This window comes from Kogia breviceps, chromosome 1 (assembly GCF_026419965.1).
Source record: "Kogia breviceps isolate mKogBre1 chromosome 1, mKogBre1 haplotype 1, whole genome shotgun sequence".
NCBI lineage: Eukaryota > Metazoa > Chordata > Mammalia > Artiodactyla > Physeteridae > Kogia > Kogia breviceps.
This window is the reverse complement of record NC_081310.1, coordinates 49233911-49261721: the sequence shown is the minus strand read 5'-3', so window position 1 is coordinate 49261721 and position 27811 is coordinate 49233911. Positions and strand designations below refer to the sequence as shown.

General features: G+C 38.8%; 1 protein-coding gene across 1 annotated transcript in view; it reads right to left on the bottom strand.

Annotated features, from left to right (window-relative positions):
• SLC9C2 (solute carrier family 9 member C2 (putative)) overlaps positions 1-27811 on the bottom strand; it is a 155387-nt gene that overhangs the window by 28079 nt on the left and 99497 nt on the right. The window contains exons 22-26 of the mRNA XM_059040828.2: positions 27314-27502; positions 24481-24630; positions 14013-14064; positions 2485-2633; positions 253-378 (exon numbers count right to left, since the gene is read on the bottom strand). Coding sequence (XP_058896811.2) covers positions 253-378; positions 2485-2633; positions 14013-14064; positions 24481-24630; positions 27314-27502 — 666 coding nt within the window. The remainder of the gene's footprint in view (positions 1-252; positions 379-2484; positions 2634-14012; positions 14065-24480; positions 24631-27313; positions 27503-27811) is intronic.

Genomic DNA, 27811 nt, shown 5'->3' with positions numbered 1-27811 from the left:
ATCTACTCTTCTGGGGTTTTCTAGGCCTCTATTTTGACTTACCCTTCACTGGCCATTAAAGGATTCTTGCTTTGGATAAGTTTTTTTGTTAATCTTGCATTAGGGAAAACCTCTATTTTGACTTACCCTTCACTGGCCATTAAAGGATTCTTGCTTTGGATAAGTTTTTTTGTTAATCTTGCATTAGGGAGTGGAAAAAATGAAAAACAATTATCATTGAACCTGAGCTAGAATAGAAGACAGAATCTTTACCTTGAAGAACTCAATGAGAACATCTTTATTTTCTAGCCAAATGATATTATGAAGATATTTGTCAGGAGTAGGGGGTGGAATTGCCATTGGAAAGTTATTCAGTGATTTTATTTTTGCAAGAAGCACCTAAAAGAAACAATCAAAATAATGGTGATCAGATCCTGTAACAGAAAAGGGACATTAGGTAAAAATGAAGGAAATCTAAATAAAATACTGTTATGCAAATCTAACCATCATTTTGACTCAGAGCTTCTCTCACCCTATTTAAATTGTCCTCTAACCTTTTTTTGTCCCTATTCTCCCCCTTATTACTATCTTTATTACTATTTCCACTAGTATATTAACTCATATTGAATTTATCATTTTTATAATTCAATTAACAGTTGTAGTCTACCCTATCTTAAACTCAAATTATCTAAAATTCACAGTTGATACCATATGATTTAATGCCACTTTCTCTCAAATTTTTTTCATGTGAATAATTTGCTTCTCTAAGTTTTTCTAATTTTGGAGGATATATTTCTAGTTTTGTAGCCTCATAGAAGCCTTCTCTGACTCCCTCCACCGGGTAAGAGATAATCACTTATCTGCCTTATTCCCATGGTATCTCTTACAAATCTCCCTTATGGAACTCATTACATTGTAGTATTATTATTTTTAGTTATCTGTTACATGTAACTTTTGTTGATTGGCTGAATAAGTGACTAAATGAAAAAAAGAGGAAGAGTCCATGGACTTTTCAGACCCCATGGCATGTAGTAGGTGTTCAACAAATATTTACTCAGTTAAACTGACTAGATTTACCTAGCTTTTTATGACCTGGGATTGATAATTATATCTCTTTAGCTGACAATTAGACAGTTAGTAGGCATTCAATAAATAACTGTTGAATGATTGATTTACCCATTACCTTTCTAAATAAACATATAGGAAAAAATAAGACTCTTCATAAGGGCTATTATTTATTTATTTTAACTAATGGGTATCAAGCATTCAATTGAATCTTATACAATATCCAAAGTAAGAGGGGAACAATATACAAAAATACAAAACACAATGTGCACAGAGGTGTAACTTGAAGAATACTGTAAAGTGGTCTTTTTCGTCCCTTTGACAGACACTAAGGAGAAATCATATTACCCATTTAGTCCTGTGCCATGACCTTATAGAGACTAATGAGGTAGAGCTATAACAGGGAAAGCTGGCCTGTCCCATGCCCACTTCCCTTCTGGGGCCATGGAGAGGGACTATGTGCAGGAAATATCCAGAAGCACAGTCCATGTGGCCTGTGGCTGAAAGGGATCAGTGACAAGGAAAAGAATGTGACACCCACGAGCAGCTTATCCTTGGGAATACACAGGCAGAATGTGGGACCAGAACTTCCATTTCTCTTCTTTATTCTAGGAAGCCAATAGACCCTTGTACAGAATAGAAAAAAAACTTTCCTATTTTCACAATTTGCAGTCTAGATGGTAGAAGTGAGTGGTAGGATTAAACATTAAACATTTTTTCCTCTGTCTTATGTTCCTAATTTTTTTTGCAAATTTATAATTTCTCAAAAGTCCATTTATCAGCTAACCACTTAGGGTGTCTTTCCTGTTCCTCTCAGGACTGTTCCCTCCCTGATCTTCACCAACACACACACACACATACACACACACACACACACACACACACACACACACACACGACGGTCCCCTTCTGTCTATGTTAACATTATGAAATTACCACCTCCCTTGCCACAGCTGGTGGACCTGGGCGCTACATATTCCACCAATGGATAGACAGGCAGAAAAATCTAATGACTTTGTAGAGGGAGCCAAAAGAAGATTCCACAGAGGGGCAACCCTGATAAGAAATGGAGAATCTGAATGCCTTCTAGGTCATTGTTCAAGTCCCTTCCTGAGGCCTGGCCATGGGGTCTGGTTACCATGGGATCTGTAAAGTGTTCTGTGTCCTTATAATAAATCCTCCAACTCCATTTCTTTGCTAAACCTAGCTCAGACTGGTTCTGTTACTTGCAACCAAGTGGTTTTGACATGGAGTGAACCACGTAGTGCTGGCACTAGTTGCCATTGGCATTAACAAAGACTTAGGCAACTACAAAGTTTACAACTGTCATGACTCACCCTTTTCCCAATCTCCCTCACTAATTACACTCTGCTAGAGTAGCACTGCAGGCTTGAGTATTCCGCTTATGGAATCCGGCAATATGGAAAATTGCTTTCTTACCTTATTCATCTCAATGCCCTCATGTTTATCAATAATTCCTCTTGACCAAAGAAAGGTGAGGCTTTTCAGAGCTTTAGCAATCACGTTCCGGATTGCCTGCTTAGTCTTCAAAGCAATGACAACATCACGACCCTCATGCTCTATGAGTCCTGAAGCAAATAAAATTATCAGTAAGCAAACAGTTCAATAACCACAATAATAACAAATATTTGCATAATAGTTTATAATTTCCAAAGTATTTACACAATATCCTTTCTTTCCTGTCTCATATAGAACTTGTGAGACCAGTAGGACTAAAGTTATTTTCATCTTTATTTTACGGATGAGAGAATTGAAAAAAGCCTTCCTTCACCAGCTAAGAGAAAATCACTCCATCTTATTCCCATGGTATCTCCTACATATCTACATTATGAACTCATTACATTGTAATATTATTGTTTTTCCTTATTTGTCTCATCCTCCATATTATATAATTTTTGGTGGGTGGATGAACAAATGACTGAATAAAAGTGCCCCTGGACTTTCACTGGTGGGTCTTTCTGAGATCAAATCTCATATTTTTCCTCTTTAACAAGCATGAGAAGTCAAGAGATTGACTGGGAGTCAAGGCTTAAACTGCATCTGCTTCATCCTTGTAATCCTAACCTTGAGCACAATGCCTGACATCTGGAAGGTACTCAATCATTTTTTAACTGAAATCAGCTGAGCAGTGAAATGAAGGACAGCATGGTGGAGAACATAGGTTTTAGTGCCTGATACACCTGGGCTTGAGGTCTAGCTCACCACTTACCAACCATAGGACCTCAGGGGAGTTAACCTTTCTAAGCCTCAGTTTCATTATCTATAAAATGAAGATGATAATAGTATTTGCCTCATGGAGCAATTATACGGATTAAATGAAATAATGCATATAAAGCCATTAACACAATTCCTGATATAATTAGCATTCAGTAATAGGTTGCAGTAACCACACAGGAACAGGCACTCCCTTCCACATGACTGAATCAAGAAAACTTCGTAATATTCCATAGTGATCTAAAACATAAGACAGCAACTCCTAAGCCCCTAATCTTTAAAAGCACGGAAATAAAAATCTGCTTAATACATATATGGAAACAATGGGTCCTGGATTTACTGAGACACTGCCAAAATATTCTGACCTATTGTCTCCAAACTTACAGTTTCGTTCATTAGACCATGTTCTTTCAATTTTGATGTGGAAAGTATGACCCTCATAAATCCATATGGCATCTTACAATATGGTTATGAATACAAACTGGTTTTGCTTTATTTCTTTTACAATAAAGTCCATTTGTTAGGATGTTACCATATGCCAGGCTCTCTACTAGTTACTTTTGCACACACTGAGAGCTTGGCCCACAGCCCCCATATGAGAAAAACAGACCCGAGAAGTTTTGTATAAAATCCTAGGACTCCCCTGTACGTTTCAACTCCAGCAGAGTGACTGCAGATGCTCAAGAAATGACATCCCTTGCAACTCCACATTCCTTTGCAAAGTAAAGCAAAACAAAAACAACACCCTCTGTCAAAGGTAATCTTCATGTGTCTTTTTCTTACAACCTTAAGGCAGGTGTCCCCAACCCCTGGGCCATGGAACAGTACCAATCAGTGGCCTGTTAGGAACCAGGCCACACAGCAGGAGGTGAGCGGCGGGTGAGTGAGCAAAGCTTCATCTGTATTTACAGTCGCTCCCCATCACTTGCATTACTGCCTGAGCTCCACCTCCTGTCAGATCAGTAGCGGCATTAGATTCTCATACAAGTGTGAACCCTACTGTGAACAACGCATGCAACAGATCTAGGTTGTGTGCTCCTTATGAGAATCCAATGCCTGATGATCTGAGGTAGAGCTGAGGCGGTGACACTAGTGCTGGGGAGCGGCTGCAAATACAGATTATCATTAGCAGAGAGGTTTGAATGCACAGAGACCATAATAAATCAATTGCTTGCAGACTCAAATCAAAACCCTATCAATGAGTGGCAAGTGACAATTAAGCTGCATCTGGTGGCAGGCTTTATAGTGGCAAGTGAGTTGACGTACTTCAATTGTACAGCTGCATCTGGGGGCAGGCTTTAAGTCAGAATCCGACAGTTATTTTAGGCCGTGCATGGCCCGCCCGTTATTTTATTTTATTTTTTTGCCCAGTATTTTATTCTCCACCTCCATCTGCACCTCTTTCCTACACTCCGCACTTGTCTCAATCACAGTTTTGGTAAGCCCACAAGCTAACCCTAGCCAAAATGAATAAGAAACAAGCATCACTGGAGAGCTTCTTTGAAAAGGGGTAAAGACCCAATGATGATAGAGCAGAAGACTCTAAGACTGCCAACATAAACAAAGCTGCATTTAAAAGAAAATACTGGGGGTGGGGGGGCAGAGTCAAGATGGCAGCATGGGAGGACGTGGAGTTCATGTCTCCCCACAACTAGGGTGCCTGCCGGACACTGGTGGGGGAACTCGATGCCCAAGGAGGCAGGAGGAACCCCTGAGCGACTGGATAGGACATGGGGGGAGTGAGGGGGAAGGAGAAGTGGAGGCCGGACAGGACCAGCATCGCTGAGGGGTGGCTGGGAGAGGGGAGGGGTTCCCATGCCTGCAGGGACCCTCAGGGATGCAGAGGATCAGGGGGAACCACACCTAGTGCTTTCCCTGCCCAATAGGCCCACAAGAAGCCTGCTGGGCTTCCAGGCTGAGTCCTTCACCCTCCAAGGGCCCCTCTGAATGACATTGGTCCTGGGAGGTGGGGAGGGACGAAAAGGAGAAGTGGACAGGGAGGGGCCCTCTGGGATTGGAAGATCAGGAGAAGTACTGTGGGAGTTTTCCCCACACACTCGGGCCCCAGGAAGCCTGCTCCTGTGCCTGATCCTCTGCCTCCAAGGCTCCCTTCAGCTGCGGGGGTCCTAGGGGCATGGGGTGGGGGGTAGAAGAAGAGAGGCCAATGGGAAGGGACCCTCTGGGATCAGAGGATTGGGGGGAACATGCCTAGCGTTTCCCCGACCCACTGGTGCCCAGGGAGCCTGCTGGGGTCCTGGACCTGGTCCTCTGCCCTCCAAGGCCAGAGGCACTCCTGGGCCCCTCCTGCCACATTGAGCCTAACCCCCACGCCCCCCACCCCCCTAGGGCCTTTTCAGGCCCTGTGGGTCCTAAGCATAGGTCCCGCCAACCACCTAAACCCTGCCCCTGCCTAAGCCCCACCCCAAACAGCCAAGGCCTTTTCCCCTTTTTTTCCTCCTCTTTTTCACTATTGTCATTCTGTTTCAACTTCTAGTTGTTGTTTCATCTATATTTTTATTTTTTCTAACATATCTGTTAGTTTTCTAATCTTATTTTCTGTTTTACTCTTTGCTATTGTTCTGCACCTTTTTTTTTTTTTCCTTTTCCACCCTGCAAGGCTTGCAGGATCTTGATTCACGAGCCAGGGGTCGGGCCTGAGCTCCTGCAGTGGGAACTCTCAAGTCTAAACCACAGGACTAACAGAGAACCTCAGACCCCAGGGAATATTCATCAGAGTGAGGTCTCCTGGAGGTTCTCATCTTGGCTACAAAACCCAGCTCTATCTAACAGCCTACAAACTCCAGTGCTGGAATCTCAGGCCAAACAACCAATAAGACAGGAACAAAATACCACCCATCAGAAAAAAAACAATGAGATGATAAAAATATATGTCACAGATGAAGGACCAAGGTAAAAACCTACAAGACCAAATAAATGAAGAGGAAATAGGCAATCTACCTGAAAAAGAATTAAGAGTAATGATAGTAAAGATGACCCAAAATCTTGGAAATAGAATGGAGGCACAGATTGAGAAAATAAGAGAAATGTTTAACAAAGATCTAGAAGAACTAAAGAACAAACAGAGATGAACAACAAAATAATTGAAATGAAAAATACACTAGAGGGAATCAAGAGCAGAATAAATGAGGTAGAAGAATGAATAAGTGACCTAGAAGACAGAATGGTGGAAATAACTGCTGAGGAGCAGAATAAAGAAAAAACAATAAAAATAATTGAAGACAATCTCAGAGACCTCTGGGACAACACTAAACTCACCAACATTCAAATTATAGGGTTCCCAGAAGAAGAGAAAAACAAAGAGTCTGAGAAAATATTTGAAGAGATTATAGGTGAAAACTTCCCAAACATGGGAAAGGAAATAGTCACTCAAGTCCAGGAAGTGCAGAGAGTGTCATACAGGATAAACCCTAAGAAAAACACACCAAGACACATATTAATCAAACTAACAAAAATTAAATTCAAAGAAAAAATATTAAGAGCAGCAAGAGAAAAACCAAAAATAATATAAAAAGGAATCCCCATAAGGTTATCAGCTGATTTTTCAGCAGACACTCTGCAGGCCAGAAGGGAGTGGCAGGATATACTAAAAGCGATGAAAGAGAAAAACCTACAACCAAGATTACTCTACCCAGCAAGGATCTCAATTCAGATTTGATGGAGAAATCAAAAGCTTTATAGATAAGTAAAAGCTAAGAGAATTCAGCACCACCAAACCAGCTTTACAACAAATGCTAAAGAAACTTCACTAGGTGGGAAACACAAGAGATGAAAATGACCCACAAAAACAAACCCAAAACAATTAAGAAAATGGTGATAGGAACATACACATAGATAATAACCTTGAATGTAAATGGATTAAATGCTCCAACCAAAGACACAGGCTCGCTGAATGGATACAAAAACAAGACCCATAAATATGCTGTCTATGAGAAACCCACTTCAGACCTAGAGACACATACAGACTCAAAGTGAAGGAATGGAAAAAGATATTCCATTAAAATAGAAATCAAAAGAAAACTGGAGTAGCAATACGCATATCAGATAAAATAGACTTTAAAATAAAGACTGTTACAAGAGTTAAGGAAGGACACTACATAATGATCAAGGGATCAATCCAAGATGAAGATATAACAATTATAAATATCTATGCACCCAACATAGAAGCACCTCAATACATAAGGCAAATGCTAACAGCCACAAAAGGGGAAATCGATGTTAACACAATAATAGTGGGGGACTTTAACATCACACTTACACCAATGGACAGACCATCCAAACAGAAAATAAATAAGAAGACACAAGCTTTAAATGACACAACAGACCAGAAAGATTTAACTGATATTTATATGACATTCCACCTGACAGTGGAAGAATACACTTTCTTCTCAAGTGCACATGGAAGATTCTCCAGGACAGATCATCTCTTGGGTCACAAATAAAGCCTGGGAAAATTTAAGAAAATTGAAAGCGTATCAAGCATCATTTCTTTCTTTTTTTTTTAAACAGATCTTTATTGGAGTATAATTGCTTCACAAAACTGTGTTAGTTTCTGTTGTACTACAGAGTGAATCAGCCGTATGCATACATGTATCCCCATATTCCCTCCTTCTTGAGCCTCCCTCCCACCCTCCCTACCCCACCTCTCTAGGTCATCGGAAGGCACTCAGCTGATCTCTCTATACTATGCTGCTTCCCACTAGCTAATTATTTTACACTTGGTAGTGTATATATGTAGATATGAAGCATATTTTCTTACCACAACGCTATGAGATTAGAAATCAATTACAGGGAAAAAAACTGTAAAAAATACAAAAATATGGAGGCTAAACATGCACTACTACATAACCAAGAGACCACAGAAGAAATTTAAAAATACATAGAAACAAATGACAACAAAAACAGGACCACCCAAAACCTATGGGATGCAGCAAAAGCAGTTCTAAGAGGGAAGTTTATAGCAATTCAATCTCACCTCAAGAAATAAGAAAAAACTCAAATAAACAATCTAACCTTACACTTAAAGAAACTAGAGAAAGAAGAACAAACAAAACCCAAAGTCAGTAGATGGAAAGAAATCATAAAGATGAGAGCAGAAATAAATGAAATACAAATGAAGAAAACAATAGCAAAGATCAATAAAACTGAAAGTTGGATCTTTGAGAAGGTAAACAAAACTGATAAACCTTTAGCCAGACTCATTAAGAAAAAAAGAGAGTGGACGCAAATCAATAAAATTAGAAATGAAAAAGGAGAAATCACAACTGACACTGCAGAAATACAAAGGATTATAAGAGACTACTACAAATGTTATGCCAATCAACTGGACAACCACGAGAAAATGGACAAATTCTTGGGAAGGTACAATTTTCCAAGACTGAACCAGGAAGAATTAGAAAATATAAACAGACCTATCACAAGTAAAGAAATTGAAACTGTAATTTTAAATCTTCCAACAAACAAAAGTCCAGGACCAGATGGCTTCACAGGTGAATTCTATCAAACATTTAGAGAAGAGCTAACACCCATCCTTCTCAAAGTCTTCCAAAAGAATGCAGAGGGAGGAACACTCCCAAATTCGTTCTACAAGGCCACCATCACCCTGATAACCAAAACAAGACAAAGATATCACAAAAAAAGAAAATTAGAGACCAATATCACTGATGAACATAGATGCAAAAATCCTCAACAAAATACTAGCAAACAGAATCCAACAACACATTAAAAGGATCATACACCATAATCAAGTGGGATTTATCCCTGGGATGCGAGGATTCTTCAATATATGCAAATCAATCAATGCGATACACCATATTAACAAATTAAGGAATAAAAAGCATATGATCATCTCAATAGAGGCAGAAAAAGCTTTTGACAAAATTCAATACCGATTTATGATGAAAACTCTAGAAAATGGGCATAGAGGGAACCTACCTCAACATAATAAAGGCCACATACAACAAACCCACAGCAAACATCATTCTCAATGGTGAATAACTGAAAGCATTTCCTTTAAGATCAGGAAGAAGACAAGGATGTCTACTCTCGCCACTCTTATTCAACATAGTTTTGGAAGTCCTAGCCACAGCAATCAGAGAAGACAAGGAAATAAAAGGAATCCAAACTGGAAAAGAAGTAGTAAAACTGTCACTGTTTGCAGATGACAAGATACTACACATAGATAATCCTAAAGATACCACCAGAATACTACTAGAAATAATCAATGAATTTGGTAAGGTTGCAGGATACAAAATTAATGCACAGAAATCTCTGGCATTCCTATACACTAAAAACAAAAAATCTGAAAGAGAAATTAAGGAAACAATCCCATTTACCATTGCAAAAAAAATAATAAAATACCTAGGAATAAACCTACCTAAGGAGGCAAAAGACTTGTACTCAGAAAACTATACAACACTGATGAAAGAAAACAACGATGACATAAACAGATGGAGAAATATACCATGTTCTTGGATTGGAAGAATCAATATTGTGAAGACAGCAATACTACTGAAAGAAATCTACAGATTCAATGCAATCCCTATCAAACTATCAATGGCATTCTTCACAGAATTAGAACAAAAAATTTTACAGTTTATATGGAAACACAAAAGACCCTGAATAGCCAAAGTAATATTGAGAAGGAAAAATGCAGCTGGAGGAATCAGGCTCCCTTACTTCAAACTACACTACAAAGCTACAGCAATTAAGACAGTATGGTACTGGCACAAAACCAGAAATATATATCAGTGGTACAGGACAGAAAGTCCAGAGATAAACTCACACATCTATGGTCACCTAATTTATGACAAAGGAGGCAAGAACATAAAATGGAGAAAACACAGCCACTTCAATAATTGATGCTGGGAAAACTGGACAGCTACATGTAAAAGAATGAAATTAGAACATTCCCCACCACCATACACAAAAATAAACTCAAAATCGATTAAAGAACTAAATGTAAGATTGGACACTATAAAACTCTTATAGGAAAACATAGGAAAAACACTCTTTGAGATAAACCACAGCAAGATCTTTTTCGATCCACCTCCTAGAGTAATGAAAATAAAAACAAAAATAAACAAATGGGACCTAATTAAACTTAAAAGCTTTTGCACAGCAAAGGAAGCCATAAACAAGATGAAAAGACAACCCTCAGAATGGGAGACAATATTTGTAAACAAAGCAATGAACAAAGGATTCATCTCCAAAATATACAAAGAGCTCATGGAGCTCAATATCAAAAGAACAAACAATTCAAGTAAAAACTGGGTGGAAGACCTAAATAGACATATCTCCAAAGAAGACATACAGATGGCCAAGAGGCACATGAAAAGATCTCAACATCACTAATTATTAGAGAAATGCAAATCAAAACTACAATGAAGTATCACCTCACACTGGTCAGAATGGCCATCATCAAAAAATCTACACACAATAAATGATGGAGAGGGTGTGGAGAAAAGGGAACATTTTTGCACTGTTGGTGGGAATGTAAATTGATACAGCTACTGTGGAGAGCAGTATGCAGGTTCCTTAAAAAACTATAAACAGAACTACCATATGACCCACTAATCCCACTACTGGGCATATACCCTGAGAATACCATAATTCAAAATGACATATGGGGGCTTCCTTGGTGGTGCAGTGGTTAAGAATCTGCCTGCCAATGCAAGGGACAAGGGTTCAAGTCCTGGTCCAGGAAGATCCGACATGCCACAGAGCAACTAAGCCTGTGCACAACTCCTGAGCCTGTGCTCTGAAGCCCATGTGCCACAACTACTGAATCCCATGTGCCACAACTACTGAAGCCCACGTGCCTAGAGCCCATGCTCCGCAACGAGAAGCCACCACAATGAGAAACCGGCGCACTGCAGTGAAGAGTAGCCCCCACTCACCGCAACTAGAGAAAAGACTGCATGCAGCAATAAAGACCCAACGTAGTCAAAAATAAATAAATTTAAATAAAATTTTTTTAAAAAAGGACACATGTACCCCAATGTTCATTGCAGCACTATTTATAATAGCCAGGACATGGAAACAACCTAAATGTCCAACAACAAATGAATGAATAAAGAAGATGCAGTACATATATACAATGGAATATTACTCAGCCATAAAAAGGAACAAAATTGGGTCATTTGCAGAGATGTGGATGGACCTAGAGTCTGTCATACAGAGTGAAGTAAGCCAGAAAGAGAAAAACAAATATTGTATAGTAACACATATATGTGCATTCCAAAAAAATGGTACAGATGAACCTATTTTCAGGGCAGGAATATAGATGTAGACGTAGAGAACAGACATATGGACACGGCGCGGGAAGGGGAGGATGGGACGAATTGGGAGATTAGGTTTGACATAAATATGCTACCATGTGTAAAATAGATTGCTAGTGGGAACCTGCTGTATGGTACAGGGAGCTCAGCTCCATGCTCTGTGACAACCTAGATGGGTGGAACGGGGAGGGGGACCAAGAGGGAGGGGATATAGGTATACATATAACTGATTTACTTCATTGTACAACAGAAACTAACACAACATTGTAAAGTGATTATACTCCAAAAAAACTTTAAAAATTAAAAAAAAACAGAAAAGAAAATATCAAGAGTCTTACTTAAATTATAGGTTCATTACAACAGGTGATTTACATTCTCCAAGCCCACTTTTCATAATATGTGGCGACCTGCTATCCAAAGAAACTATGAAACCTTCAAAACTGCTTTGCCACATGGAGACCAAGCATGCTGCAATAAAAGACAAGCCTTTGGAGTTTTCAAAAGAAAAAAGTGTGAACATGAAGAACAGAAGCAATTATTGAAGGCCACCATTTCATCAAATGTGTCTGCACTGAGAGCATCATTCTTAGTGGCTAACCACATTGCTAAAGCTAAGAAGCCCTTCACTATTGGTGAAGAGTTGATCCTGCCTGCTGCTAAGGACACTTGTCATGAACTTTTAGGAGAGGCTGCAGTTCAAAAGGTGACACGTGTTCCTCTTTCGGCTAGCACCATAACTAGATGAATTGGTAAAATAGCAGAGGTTAGTGAGGCACAATTGTTAGAGAGGATTAATGAGTCACTGTGGTACACAATCCAGGTTGACGAGTCTACTGATGTTGACACCAAGGCAACAATGCTTGTTTTTGTGCGATATATATTTCAGGAGGATGTGCATAAGGATATGTTATGTGCACTTTTGCTGCCAACCAACACCACAGCTGCAGAACTATTCAAGTCTCTGATTACATATCAGGAAAACTGAATTGGTCATTTTGTGCTAGTATATGCATGGATGGAACGGCTGCCATGACTAGACATCTTTCTGGTTTCACTACTCGGGTCAAAGAGGTCGCTTCCAAATGTGAGTCTACGCACTGTGTCATCCACAGAGAAATGCTGGCTAGCTTAAAAACGTCAGCTGAACTTAACAACGTTTTGCAGGATATGATTAAAATTATCAATTACATTAAAGTACATGTCCTTAACTCACATCTGTTCACGCAGCTCTGTGAGGAGATGGACGCAGAGCACACACGTCTTCTCTTATACAAAGAAGTGAGATGGCTTTCTCAAGGTAGATCACTGGCCAGAGTTTTTGAGTTACGAGAGCCACTCCAGAGATTTCTTTTAGAAAAACAGTCCACTGGCAGCATATTTCAGTTACACAGAATGGGTCGCAAAACTTGCTTACCTGTGTGACATATTCAACCTGCTCGACGAACTCAATCTGTCACTTCAGGGGAGAATGACAACTGTGTTCAAGTCGGCAGATAAAGTGGCTGCATTCAAAGCCAAACTGGAATTATGCGGACGACGAGGGAACCCTGGGATTTTTGACATGCTTTAAACATAGCAGAGATTTTGAAATAGACTGAGACAGGGCCTACTTTCTCCCACCTGGTGCATGATCACCTACCTCAGCTTTCAAAAGAGTTTGAGCATTACTTCTCAACCACAAAAGACCCCCGAACTGAGAAGGAATGGATCTGCGACCCATTTGTGAATAAGCCAGGTGAATCGACTTTGTCTGTGCTAGAAGAGGATCAACTGCTTGAGGTCGCAAATGATGGTGGTCTTAAAAGTATGCTTGAGACAACTTCAAATCTCCATATGTTCTGGATTAAAGTCAAGGCAGAATACCCTGAGACTGCCACAAAAGCACTGAAAAGCCTGCTTCCATTTCCAACATCCTATCTTTGTGAAGCAGGGTTTTCTTCAGTGACAGCCACCAAAATGAGATTATGGAGTAGACTGGACATAAGCAACACAATGTAATAATAATAGAAATAAAGTGCACAATAAATGTAATGCAATTGAATCATCCTGAAACCATCCCTCCAACCCCCATCTGTGGAAAAATTGTTTTCCAAGAAACTGGTCCCTGGTGCCAAATAGGTTGGGGACCACTGCCTTAAGGAATCTGATCTTGCCACCTTAATACACTTTCTGCACTCTTCATTTTTTCTTTTATGCTTCCATAGCAAATAATAGAACTCCTCTAACTTTCTGCAATTATCTATTGACATGCTCACACTTCCCACCAGGATCTACACTTTATGTACACCTGGCCCATTAAATGGGTTCAATAAATGCTTATTGAATGAATAAACGAATGAGTGAATGATTGAATGAAAGCATGAACTTGTCTTCCTTTGGTTAAATTATGGGATGATAAGGTGTGATTTCAGGAAATTAGATCTTCCAACTACTTACCTAGTTCTTTGACAGCATCTTGTTTGTTGGTTTCCAAAATTTCATATAATTTCTGTGAGAAGTTAAGAAACACATTAATTTATAATTACACCAAATGCATTACTGGCTTTAAAATCTGAGAAAAAGAAGTATGGTAGGGGCTTCCCTGGTGGTGCAGTGGTTAAGAATCCACCTGCCAATGCAGGGGACATGGGTTCAGGCCCTGGTCCAGGAAGATCCCACATGCCACGGAGCAACTAAGCCCGTGCACTACAACTACTGAGCCTGTGCTATAGAGCCCGCAAGCCAAAACTACTGAAGCCCGCGCGCCTACAGCCTGTACTCCTACAGCCCGTACTCCACGACAAGAGAAGCCAACGCAATGAGAAGCCTGTGCACCACAACAAAGAGTAGTCCCCGCTCGCCACAACTAGAGAAAGCCCGCGTGCAGCAACGAAGACCCAACGCAGCCAAAAATAAATTAATTAAATAAATAAAACTTAAAAAGAAAAAGAAGTACAGTAGAAGAAATCTCACTTAGATTAGCGTTTGGGGGAGATATTTAGCTCAAATCTTCCCTCTCTGTCAATTCTGCTGCTTTCCCCAGGGTCACACTCATAGTGCAATGGATACTGTGTAGTAGCTTATATAACTACTGTGCCTAATATTTCTTAGAAAAGACTAGTGTACACTCCACTGTGCATTGAGGAGAATTCTCATAGATAGCACGCCACAAGAAGGTGGCCAACAGAGAAGCTGTTCGGGGAGCCAGTCTATCGGGAGTGCAGAAACGAGTGGAATAATGAGAAAACATGGTGTCAAGCAGGTCATGTTTCCTACAGATAACTCCTGACATAACTGAAGAAAGAGGTCCACTCTGGGCTAACCAATCTCTGTTCATTCATGCAATATGTATTTGTCCAATTCCCACCATGTCCCAGGCACGGCTCTACATGGAGCTTGCCCTCTTGGTTTGAGTCCTTCTGGAGCTTCCGCTTGGCCACATCAACAGCTCTGGGACTAACCAACTGACAGTTCTCTAGGATGGTCAGGTACAGATGGCTGAAATTCTGCATCCAAATCATGCATGGTATCTTCCTATTTACAAGGAATAACCGGTTTGTTATCTAAAGTTTAAGCACTTAAAGTTAAACATGTGTTGTTTTGTTTAGAGAAGTCACATTAATCACTCATTTTGGATATAAGAATGAAGTATACAATTTTTTTTTTTTTTTTTTTTTTTTTTGCCACCGCACATCTTGTGGGATCTTAGTTCCCCGACCAGGGATGGAACCCGTGCCCTTGGCAGTGAAAGCACAGAGTCCTAACTACTGGACCACCAAGGAATTCCCTGAGTATACAATTTTTATTGTTTCTTCTCACTTGATAGCACTGAATCAGCAATGGAAAGGTACAAAATTGTTAGCCTGCACATGACACCCATATACTGTGCTCCAGCCCTGCTTGCAACAGTTCATAGACAGCAGCTAAGACCCCTTCATACTACCAGCTCTGTAAAACTGCCACAGAATGCCGTTGCATAAGACAACATTAGGAACCAACTCCTGCCCACAAAGAGAAAATAATCATGAAAGCCTGGACATACATGTGACTTCTCTAAAGGTGAGCTGCCACTGGCCAGTTTCTTGAACCGTGTCACTTTCAGAATAAACACCAGTTTGATATCTAAATATATCTCAATAAGACATTTAAATGTTTACTGAAGTCTCCTTTAAAAATGCCAAAGGGGAATTATTTTCATGTCTTACACTTCCAGGCAAATCTCTGCCCCCAAATCGCTACACCTTCACCCAAACTCCTCAAAACACATTCTTAACTTCCTCCACTGGCTCTTGTTTTTCTTCTCTCCTCCTCCTGTTTCTGAAATATTTTCTCCTAGGAATAGCTTTATGTTCTTTCTAATATAGATCAACCTAAACTTTCAGTAGTTCTTTTAATTTTCTTCTCAAATATTCTAAGTAAATCAACAGGATAGAAATCTGTTGCACATTAATATTTGATCCAATAATCAATATTCCTGTGATAAATCTAGATAATATTTCCCTATCAAGTCTATAAGGATATCATAAAAGATGTCAGATGCCTTCCTAAAATTCAGCTACACTCTTCCTACAGTGGTACCTGATTTTAAAAAAGAAATCTTAAATGCTAAAGATATTTAACAATATATCTTTTATGTATTTTAGAAATTAAAAATTAAAACATTAAATTAGGTGTCTTCACAGCCTCTCCCTCTCCTGAATTTGATAACGAACGAGACTCTCTTTCTTGGCTGAGAACCTGAGGCAACCAACTGTCATCACAAAAAATAGGCATAACAACGGGAAGACATAACCCCCAGCCCATCCTGATTTTGTTTTTATGCACACAATTATAAGATCTAGAGCTTCAGTAATTAGGATTTAAATTCATTCTTGGATTAAAACTCAGGAGTCTCACTTGGGCTGAGAAAACACCCTTTAGCTATTGCTACTACTCAATTTAGACTTTCATCTACATATATGAATATAAAACCTCAAATCACCAAACACTGGGTGGAAAAACTGAATGAAAGATAAGAACCAAACACAACAAATAGAAGAATGAACCTCACAGAAGCAGAACTGATACAGGAAACAGAAATTCTTAAAAATAAAGAGGTTCAAGAGAATATCACATTCTTTTAAAAACAAAAAAGAAACAGTTCCTATGAAAAAGAAGCAATCAAAGTTCTTGATTGCTTGACAAAAAGTATTTGTCAAAAAAAAGTTAACAGGGCTTCCCTGGTGGTACAGTGCTTGAGAATCCGCCTGCCGATGCAGGGAACACGGGTTCGTGCCCTGGTCCGGGAAGATCCCACATGCCGCGGAGCGGCTGGGCCTGTGAGCCATGGCCGCTGAGCCTGTGCGTCCGGAGCCCGTGCTCCGCAACGAGAGAGGCCACAACAGTGAGAGGCCCGCATACCACAAAAAAAAAAAAAAAAAAAAAAAAAGTTAACAGATGGGGTGAATAACAAAATAGACACAGCTAAAGACTGACTTAGGAACCTGGAAAATCAAACCAGGGGTTCTCAATGCAAAGAGGAAAGAGTTGAAAGTTATGAGGAAAGTTGAAAGAGGGACTAAACACAGATATTCAAAACTCTCTTTAAAAGAGTTCCAAAAGGAGAAAATAGAAACCACAGAGGGGAGAAAATAATCAAAGAAGTAATGGGGGCTTCCCTGGTGGCATAGTGGTTGAGAGTCCACCTGCCAATGCAGGGGACACAGGTTCATGTCCCAGTCCGGGAAGGTCCCACATGCCGCGGAGGAGCTAGGCCCGTGAGCCATGGCCTCTGAGCCTGCACGTCTGGAGCCTGTGCTCCACAATGGGAAAGGCCACAACAGTGAGAGGCCCGCGTACTGCCAAAAAAAAAAAAAAAGTAATGGAAGGAGGATGGTAATCTTCAGATTATAAAGGCTCCACCACGTGCTGAATGGGACAAATTTTAAAAAAATCACATGTAGACATATCTTAGTGAAATTTCAGAACTCCAAGGATAAAAAGAAAATCCCAAAGACTTTAAAGAGGGAAAAAGTCACCTACAAAAGCAAAAGTAAAATCAGTCTTGTATCAGCAATGCTGAAGACAGAGGGGCAATGATTTCAGGAAAATGGTTTTGGAGAGTCAGACTATGAAAATAAAAATCAAAACAAAATGAATTTTGGACTTATGGAAAAATTTTTGGACGTATGGAAAAAATTTCTTATGGACATGATCCAGCACAATAGAAAGGAAAGTAAAAAGGGAGCTCACATGAGACTCCAGAAAGAGTGGCTGGGGAATATAACCTAAAGGAAGAGAAGGAAGGTATTGTTAAAAAAAACTAATTCATTTGCTGTTTCATAGAGAAGAGTCTCCTTCAAGTACAAAAGGTTTAATGACATAGGATCATATTTCCTTTGTTATGGATTCAATCAAATGATAGGTTCTAGAGTGAATAACATTTATACAATCATAATATTTATATAATCATAAAGTAGAGGTTGTTTTTTGGTTTTCCATGTATAGAGTCATTTACTGAAAAGAATGAAGACAATTATACTTACAGCATAGAAGGTAAATGTTATAAACCATCTGCCTGTAAAAATAATAGCTCCAAAAATTTAAGAGATAAAAAAGAAAAGGTTAAAAGAGATGAATGTTTAATCTCCTTATATTGCAAGGCAAAGAGTAAATAAAGGCTGTTTAGAAATAATAAATCAAGAATTAGATCCACCAGAGGGCAGACAGCAGAAGCAAGAAGAACAACAATCCTGCAGCCTGTGGAACAAAAACCACATTCACAGAAAGACAGACAAGATGAAAAGGCAGAGGGCTATGTGCCAGATGAAGGAACAAGATAAAACCACAGAAAAACAATTAAATGATGTGGAGATAGGCAAGCTTCCAAAAAAAGAATTCAGAATAATGATAGTGAAGATGATCAAGGACCTCGGAAAAAGAATGGAGGCAAAGATCAAGAAGATGCAAGAAATGTTTAACAAAGACCTAGAAGAATTAAAGAACAAACAATCAGAGATGAACAATACAAAAACTGAAATGAAAAATACACTAGAAGGAATCAATAGCACAATAACTGAGGCAGAAGAATGGATAAATGACCTGGAAGAAAGAATGGTGGAATTCACTGCTGTGGAACAGAATAAAGAAAAAAGAATGAAAAGAAATGAAGACAGCCTAACAGACCTTTGGGAAAACATTAAATGCAACAATATTCCCATTATAGAGGTCCCAGAAGGACCCAGGAAAATATCTGAAGAGATTATAGTCGAAAACTTCCCTAACATGGGAAAGGAAATAGCCACCCAAGTCCAGGAAGTGCAGTGAGTCCCATACAGGATAAGCCCAAGGAGAAACATGCCAAGACACATAGTAATCAAATTGGCAAAAATTAAAGACAAAGAAAAATTATTGAAAGCAGCAAGGGAAAAATGACAAAAAACATACAAGGGAACTCGCATAAGGTTAACAGCTGATTTCTCATCAGAAACTCTACAAGCCAGAAGGTAGTCTCATGATATACTTAAAGTAATGAAAGGGAAGAACCTACAACCAAGATTACTCTACCCGGCAAGGATCTCATTCAGATTCAATGGAGAAATCAAAAGCTTTACAGACAAGCAAAAGCTAAAAGAATTCAGCACCACCTAACCAGCTCTACAACAAATGCTAAAAGAACTTCTCTACGTGGAAAACACAAGAGAAGAAAAGGACCTACAAAAACAAACCCAAAACAACTAAGAAAATGGTCATAGGAACATACATATCGATAATTACCTTAAACTAGGATGGATTAAATGTTCCAACCAAAAGACACAGGCTTGCTGAATGGATACAAAAACAAGACCCATATATATGCTGTCTACAAGAGACCCACTTCAGACCTAGGGACACAAACAGACTGAAAGTGAGGGGATGGAAAAAGATATTCCATGCAAATGGAAATCAAAAAAAGCTGGAGTAGCAATACTCATATCAGACAAAATAGACTTTAAAATAAAGAATATTACAAGAGACAAGGAAGAGGACTACATAATGATCAAGGGATCAATCCAAGAAGAAAATATAACAATTATAAATATATATGCACCCAACATAGGAGCACCTCAATACATAAGGCAACTGCTAACAGCTCTAAAAGAGGAAATCGACAGTAACACAATAATAGTGGGGGACTTTAACACCTCACTTACACCAATGGACAGATCATCCAAAATGAAAATAAATAAGAAACAGAAGGTTTAAATGACACAATAGACCAGATAGATTTAATTGATAGTTACAGGACATTCCAACCAAAAACAGCAGATTACACTTTCTTCTCAAATGCACATGGAACATTCTCCAGGATAGATAACATCTTGGGTAACAAATTAAGCCTCAGTAAATTTAAGAAAATTGAAATCATATCAAGCATCTTTTCTGACCACAACGCTATGAGATTAGAAATGAATTACAGGGGAAAAAAAAGTAAAAAACACAAACACATGGAGGCTAAACAATACGTTACTAAATAACCAAGAGATCACTGAAGATATCAAAGAGGAAATCAAAAAATACCTAGAGACAAATGACAATGAAAACACGATGATCCAAACCCTGTGGGATGCAGCAAAAGCAGTTCTAATAGGGAAGTTTATAGCTATACAAGCCTACCTCAAGAAACAAGAAAAATCTCAAATAAACAATCTAACCTTACACCTAAAGGAAGTAGAGAAAGAAGAACAAACAAAACCCAAAGTTAGCAGAAGAAAAGAAATCATCAAGATCAGAGCAGAAATAAATGAAAGAGAAACAAAGAAAACAATAGCAGAGATGAATAAAACTAAAAACTGGTTCCTTGAGAAGATAAGCAAAATTGATAAACCATTAGCCAGACTCATCAAGAAAAAGAGGGAGAGGACTCAAATCAATAAAATTAGAAATGAAAAAGGAGAAGTTACAACAGACACTGCAGAAATACAAAGCATTCTAAGAGACTACTACAAGCAACTCTATGCCTATAAAATGGACAACCTGGAAGAAATGGACAAATACTTTTTTTTTTTTTTTTTTTTTTTTTTTTTTTTTTTGCAGTACGCAGGCCTCTCACTGTTGTGGCCTCTCCCTTTGCGGAGCACAGGCTCCGGACGCACAGGCTCAGTGGCCACAGCTCACGGGCCCAGCTGCTCCGCGGCATGTGGGATCTTCCCAGACCGGGGCACGAACCTGTGTCCCCTGCATCGGCAGGCGGATTCTCAACCACTGCGCCACCAGGGAAGCCCTGGAAAAATTCTTAGAAAGGTATAACCTGCCAAAACTGAACCAGGAAGAAACAGAAAATATGAACAGACCAATCACAAGTAATGCAATGGAAACTGTGATTAAAAATCTTCCAACAAACAAAAGTCCAGGACCAGATGGCTTCACAGGTGAATTCTATTAAACATTTAGAGAAGAGCTAAATCAAAGCTAAATCTCAAATCTTCCAAGAAACTGCAGAATAAGGAACACTCCCAAACTCATTCTATGAGGCCACCATCACCCTGATACCAAAACCAGACAAAGATACTACAAAAAAAGAAAATTACAGACCAACATCACTGATGAATATAGATGCAAAAATCCTCAACAAAATCCTAGCAAACAGAATCCAACATCACATTAAAAGGATCATACACCATGATCAAGTGGGACTTATCCCAGGGATGCAAGAATTCTTCAATATACCAAATCAATCAATGTGATACACCATATTAACAAATTGAAGAATAAAAACCATATGATCATCTCGATAGATGCAGAAAAAGCTTTTGACAAAATTCAACACCATTTATAATAAAAAAACTCTTCAGAAAGGGGGCATAGAGGGAACCTACCTCAACATAATAAAGGCCATATATGACAAACCCACAGCAAACATCATTCTCAATGGTGAAAATCTGAAAGCGTTTCCTCTAAGATTAGGAAAAAGACAAGGATGTCCACACTCACCACTATTATTCAACATAGTTTTGGAAGTCCTAGCCATGGCAATCAGAGAAGAGAAAGAAATAAAAGGAATACAAATTGGAAAAGAAGAAGTAAAACTGTCACTGTTAGCAGATGACATAATACTATACATAGAGAATCCTAATGATGCCACCAGAAAACTACTAGAGCTAATCAATGAATTTGGCAAAGTTGCAGGATACAAAATTAATGCACAGAAATCTCCTGCATTCCTACACACTAATCATGAAAATTTTGAAAGAGAAATTAAGGAAACACTCCCATTTATCATTGCAACAAAAAAAATAAAATACCTAGGAATAAACCTACCTATGGAGAAAAAAGACCTGTATGCAGAAATCTGTAAGACACTAATGAAAGAAATTAAAGATGATACCAACAGATGGAGAGATATACCATGTTCTTGGATTGGAAGAATCAATATTGTGAAAATGACTCTACTACCCAAAGCAATCTACAGATTCAATGCAATCCCTATCAAATCACCAATGGCATTTTTTACAGAACTAGAACAAAAAATCTTAAAATTTGTATGGAGATACAAAAGACCCTGAATAGCCAAAGCAGTCTTGAGGGGAAAAAATGGAGCTGGAGGAATCAGACTCTCTGACTTCAGACTATACTACAAAGCTACAGTAATCAAGACAATATGGTATTGGCATAAAAACAGAAACATAGATCAATGGAACAAGATAGAAAGCCCAGAGATAAACTCATGCACCTATGGTCAACTAATCTATGACAAAGGAGGCAAGGATATACAATGGAGAAAACACAGTCTCTTCAATAAGCAGTGTTTGGAAAACTGGACAGCTACACGTAAAAGAATGAAATTAGAACACTCCCTAACACCATACACACAAATAAACTCAAAATGGATTAGAGACCTAAATGTAAGACCGGACATTATAAAACTCTTAGAGGAAAACATAGGAAGAACACTTTTTGACATAAATCACAGCAAGATCTTTTTTGATCCACCTCTTAGGGTAATGGAAATAAAAACAAAAGTAAACAAGCGGGGCCTAATGAAACTTCAAAGCTTTTGCACAGCAAAGGAAACCACAAACAAGATGAAAAGACAACCTTCAGAATGGGAGAAAATATTTGCAAACGAATCAATGGATGAAGGATTAATCTCCAAAATATATAAACAGCTCATGCAGCTCATTATTAAAAAAACAAACAATCCAATCAAAAAATGGGCAGAAGACCTAAATAGACATTTCTCCAAAGAAGACATATAGATGGCCAAGAAGAACATGAAAAGCTGCTCAACATCACTAATTATTAGAGAAATGCAAATCAAAACTACAGTGAGGTATCACCTCACACCAGTTAGAAGGGGCATCATCAGAAAATCTACAGACAACAAATGCTGGAGAGGGTGTGGAGAAAAGGGAACCCTCTTGCACTGTTGGTGGGAATGTAAATTGATACAGCCACTATGGAGAACAGTATGGAGGTTCCTTAAAGAACTAAAAATAGAATTACCATATGATCCAGCAATCCCACTACTGTGCATGTACCCAGAGAAAACCATAATTCAAAAAGACACATGTGCCCCAATGGTCATTGTAGCACTATTTACAATAACCAGGTCATGGAAGCAACCTAAATGCCCATCGACAGATGAATGGATTAAGAAGATGTGGTACATATATACAGTGGAATATTACTCAGCCATAAAAAGGAATGAAATTGGGTCATTTGTAGAGATGTGGTTGCATCTAGAGACTGTCATACAGAGTGAAGTAAGTCAGAAAGAGAAAAACAAATATCGTATATTAACGCATATATGTGGAACCTAGAAAAATGGTACAGATGAACCAGTTTGCAGGGCAGAAATTGAGCCACAGATGTAAAGAACAAATGTATGGACACCAAGGGGGGAAAGCAGCATGGGGTGGGGGTGGGGGTGTGATGAATTGGGCGATTGGGACTGACATGTATACACTGATGTGTATAAAACTGATGACTAATAAGAACCTGCTGTATAAAAAATAAATAAAATTCCAAAAAAATGAATTAAATACATATGCATATTATTAAAATTATTATTGGCAAATAGTAGAGGAATTTAACCCAGGAGCGGTGGTTTTGGGGCTGTCTCTGGGAGATGGTAGAGTGGAGGGCTGAGAGGGATAATTTTCTTTTATTATATTATTTCCAAGTTGCAAAATTATGCATGAATATTTTTTACCGTAAGTGTTCTGTGTGTGTGTCTGTGTGTGTATATTCAAAGACCTTACCTCTTAGACCGTGGAATTGAATACTCTGAAGCAGAAAATCATATATGAAAGTTAAAATAGCCCTTTTAGGAACGTGACTCTGCTAAATTGCAGAGAGGCCTGAAGTGGACACACTGGTGTGAGGGAACCTGGTTAGGAGGTGATTCATTCCACCTATGAGTTCCTAATGTGCTTACGTCCTCATCTCCCATTTGGTACTTACCTCATAGTGCCTGGAAATGAGGAGGATCTTGAATGATAAATAATAATAATAACAATAAATACTACCACTCATGCACTCCTCAGTACCAGCATTTGAAATTTTCACTGTCAAATCTTTGTTCTCTTTCCCTCTCTCTCCCGCCACTTCAGACCTACCCTTTCCTTAAAGCCTTGTTCACGTCTCATTTCCTACTTGAAGCCTATTTCAAGTGTCCTACCCTTCTAGAGTGTTACAAAGACAGGCAGAATCTCTACTCTGCACTCAGAAAATAAAAACGAATAGATTTTCTTCTCTGACGATCATAAATGAGTTTGATAATCATAGCTGAAATTTAAAGAACCAAGACTGTTCTCTGCAGCACCTCGTATCACATAATAAACAACTGAATCCCTTTCACTTGATATAATTTATCTGTTGGGTCAAATACATGCAGAAATGGTCTTAAAAGAAATCAAGACACCAAAGTGATGTTTTCCCCAGATGACCAGTGCTTGTCTCTCACCTGATTTATTGATTCTCGGCTAGAAATTTGTTTTATTAAAAACTTGGTATCCTCTTGACTTTTGACATAGCCTTTTGTAATACTATACATCAAGCTGAGGCGCTTTTTGATCTGCACATCTACAATATTCATCAGCAGTGGTATTAGTACCTGGAATAACGGAGAGAAAAAAAATGGAAAATTTAATGAGGAAAAGCACCCTCTAAGGCAGATGTTCTCAAAGTGTCATTTCTAATAAGCTTGTTAGAAACACAAATGTGACGCCATTGCTGAAACACAAATTCTCAGGCCCCACTCCAGAACTGCTGAATCAGAAACTCTGGGGATGGGCCCCAAAATCGGTGCTTTAACAAGTCCTCCAGGTGATTCTATGCACACTCAAGTTTGAGAGCCACTCTAAAGAAATGAAAGCTCAATGAATAACTGTTCTGTAGCTTTAAGGGGAAATCCCTACCCTGCGCTTTCCCTCATTCTCCATATCACCAGTTTTCAGGAGACAAGAGAGGTCACCCCAATAACCTGGGTGTCAGTAACCAACCGAATAAATCTTCTCTCTACACCTCAGTTTCTCCACTTGTAAGATAAGGACCTTAGGGTATCTAAGATCCTCCTTAGCTCTAAATTTCTCAAATCATAAACTGAGGAAGGAGAGTGCACTGACTGAGGAGAGTGGGATTTTTTAATATAAACCTCCCTGGGTTCAAATACCAGCTCTGCTACTCACCAGCTCTGTGACCTTGAGCAAGTTACTTAGTGACTCCAAGGACTCAGTGTCCTCATCTGTTCAATGAGGATAATAATACCTAAGTACCAGAATTCCAGTGGAGTGGCCCTCACGAGCAATGCAGTGAATCACAGAGACAGATGCACATCAGAGCACAGGGAGGATGGTGAGGGGCCAGATAACACAAGAGGAAGATGTGACCAGAAAAAGAACATCACAGAGGAGTCACAAGAGCAGAGAAGGGACAGATTTTTTTAAAACTGTTATTCTGGTTGTGAACCTTTGGAGAGAGGGAGAGACAGTAAAGAGGATTTTTATACAGTTTTATTCCATGATGCACTGGCACCCCCTGGGCCGATCTGAAGTAAAGGTCTCCAATATTCTTCAAAGTTTTCCAATACAGATTTGTTTCTTTTGAAAGCCTGCACTCTGCTGAGACTGGCTATTAGGACATCTAACTTGATAAAGTGGTGACACCCACTTCACAGGGCTCTTTTAACAATTTAACTAGATAATGTAAGTAAAGTGGTCCACACAGTTCCTGGAACATAGTAACTGCTCAGTAAACAAAAGCTAATCATGACTATATTTACTTAAACACACTCCACTGGGACTTATCAGAGCATGTTAAACAGAAATAGCACCTAGTTCACATTTTAAATAGGGTTGACTTCCACAATAACACATCTTTAAATCTTTATTTCACTCAGAGAGACTTTTCACAAAGTATTCCTTCTAAAATAATTATTTTACATTCATCTGCATAGGATTCCTGTATAAAAACTGATTATCTAAGGACGCCTCTACCTTCCACATTAAGACTTAACCCCATTCTACATATCCTCATTTCTAGAGTCGTTTGTATTATGGTGGCTTATACCTTATGTCGGCACTTTGCTCTAAACTCAGCTCATAGGGAAAAAATCATAAATAAATTGTGTGTACAACTCTGTAGAGTCATTCTTATGAACACTAAAGTTTGGTAACAATATAGAATCAAGGAAGGAACAAAAAAAGGAAGTCAACAAGCACAAGTCTGGGCATTCAGACGATTTTGCCTTTAAGATCACTATAAAACTGCTTGGAGAATGGGGACTAGATGGAGGATTCTAATGTATGCCTTTTGCCGTCAGGGTTTACAGCAATGTTTTTTCATATTAAGCCTCTATAACTTCAATACATACTAACAGACTTATTTGATGTAATAAGAATCAAGCAACTCAAAAATATGGAGTGGGGCTTCCCTGGTGGCGCAGTGGTTGAGAGTCTGCCTGCCGATGCAGGGGACACGGGTTCGTGCCCCGGTCCGGGAAGATCCCACATGCCGCTGAGCGGCTGGGCCTGTGAGCCATGGCCGCTGAGCCTGCGCGTCTGGAGCCGCTCCGCAATAAAAAAGAACGGAGACTGAAAATCTGAAGATCTACTTTCAGAATCAAAACCAGAGCCACGAAAAGAAGAAATGGTCATTGTTAAGGAGATTGAAGGCCACAGTGAAACTGAACTTCATAGGCAGTGGGCTATGTAAGTAGTGTGGGCTCTAGGGTAAATATTTTTATGCTTCTGCACAGTTAGGGCTTTATGAGCAAATTTTACTAAAACTTGGAGAACTTGTTTCTGGGTTATCCTGCTGCAAGAGGTACCACTGTTTTCATTTATTCATTCAATACATAATTTATTAAGTACTTACTATATACTAGGTATCATTCTGGAGCCATAGATTACATCAGTGACCAAAACAAAGATCCCTACCTCATGGAAAGCACATATAACATACAGTAAAACAGTGATAAGTGCTACGCAGAAAAATTAAAATTTAAGCAAGTGGAGGGGGATCAGAGAGATGGGTGGAACACGCTGGGAGTATGGAGGGCAGGTTGCCATTTTACGTAGCGTAAAAGAAGGTCAGGGAAGACCTTCTCCATGAGAAGGTGAGATTTGAGCAATGACTTTGAAGGGAGTGAGAGAGTGCACCATGCAGATACCTATAAAGAGAGGGTTCCAGGAGAAAAGACAGTTTCCTCCCTCATTTCTTTCAAAATAGTGAGGTCTCTTAATTCATTCGACAAATAGTATAGAAAAAAAACAGTATTTTAAAATGTGAAGTTTTACCTTGATAAGAGGAATAAATCTAATTATTCTGAAATAACCTATTATTACTGTAAACTGAATAAGAACCAAGTGGTCTGGTCTCAATCTGACAAAGTATATACAAAATATATCAACGATTCCAATAAGCACGATAAAAAATTCCAAAGTATTCCAATGTTGATGAAAATATCTGCTTTTCAAAATTGTTATCTGTTTAGAAAACATATAGAATGTACATCATTTCATAGCACTATACAATGATATGGGGAGGGGATTCTTAAAAATTAACAGTTAAATCCTCAACTACAAATGAGTTATATTGCAAAAGTTGGGTTTTAAGTCATTCACTTGAAATTCAAAAAAATCCTACATCAAAAATTATAATTTGATTCCTAATATACATAGTCTATTATGAAGCTGTAATGCCAAAGAAAAGCAATGAAAAATACTAAACAGATTCATTGTAATACTATTAATTATAATATGAAACAGTAATGCTGATAAATCATCTTGGAAGCA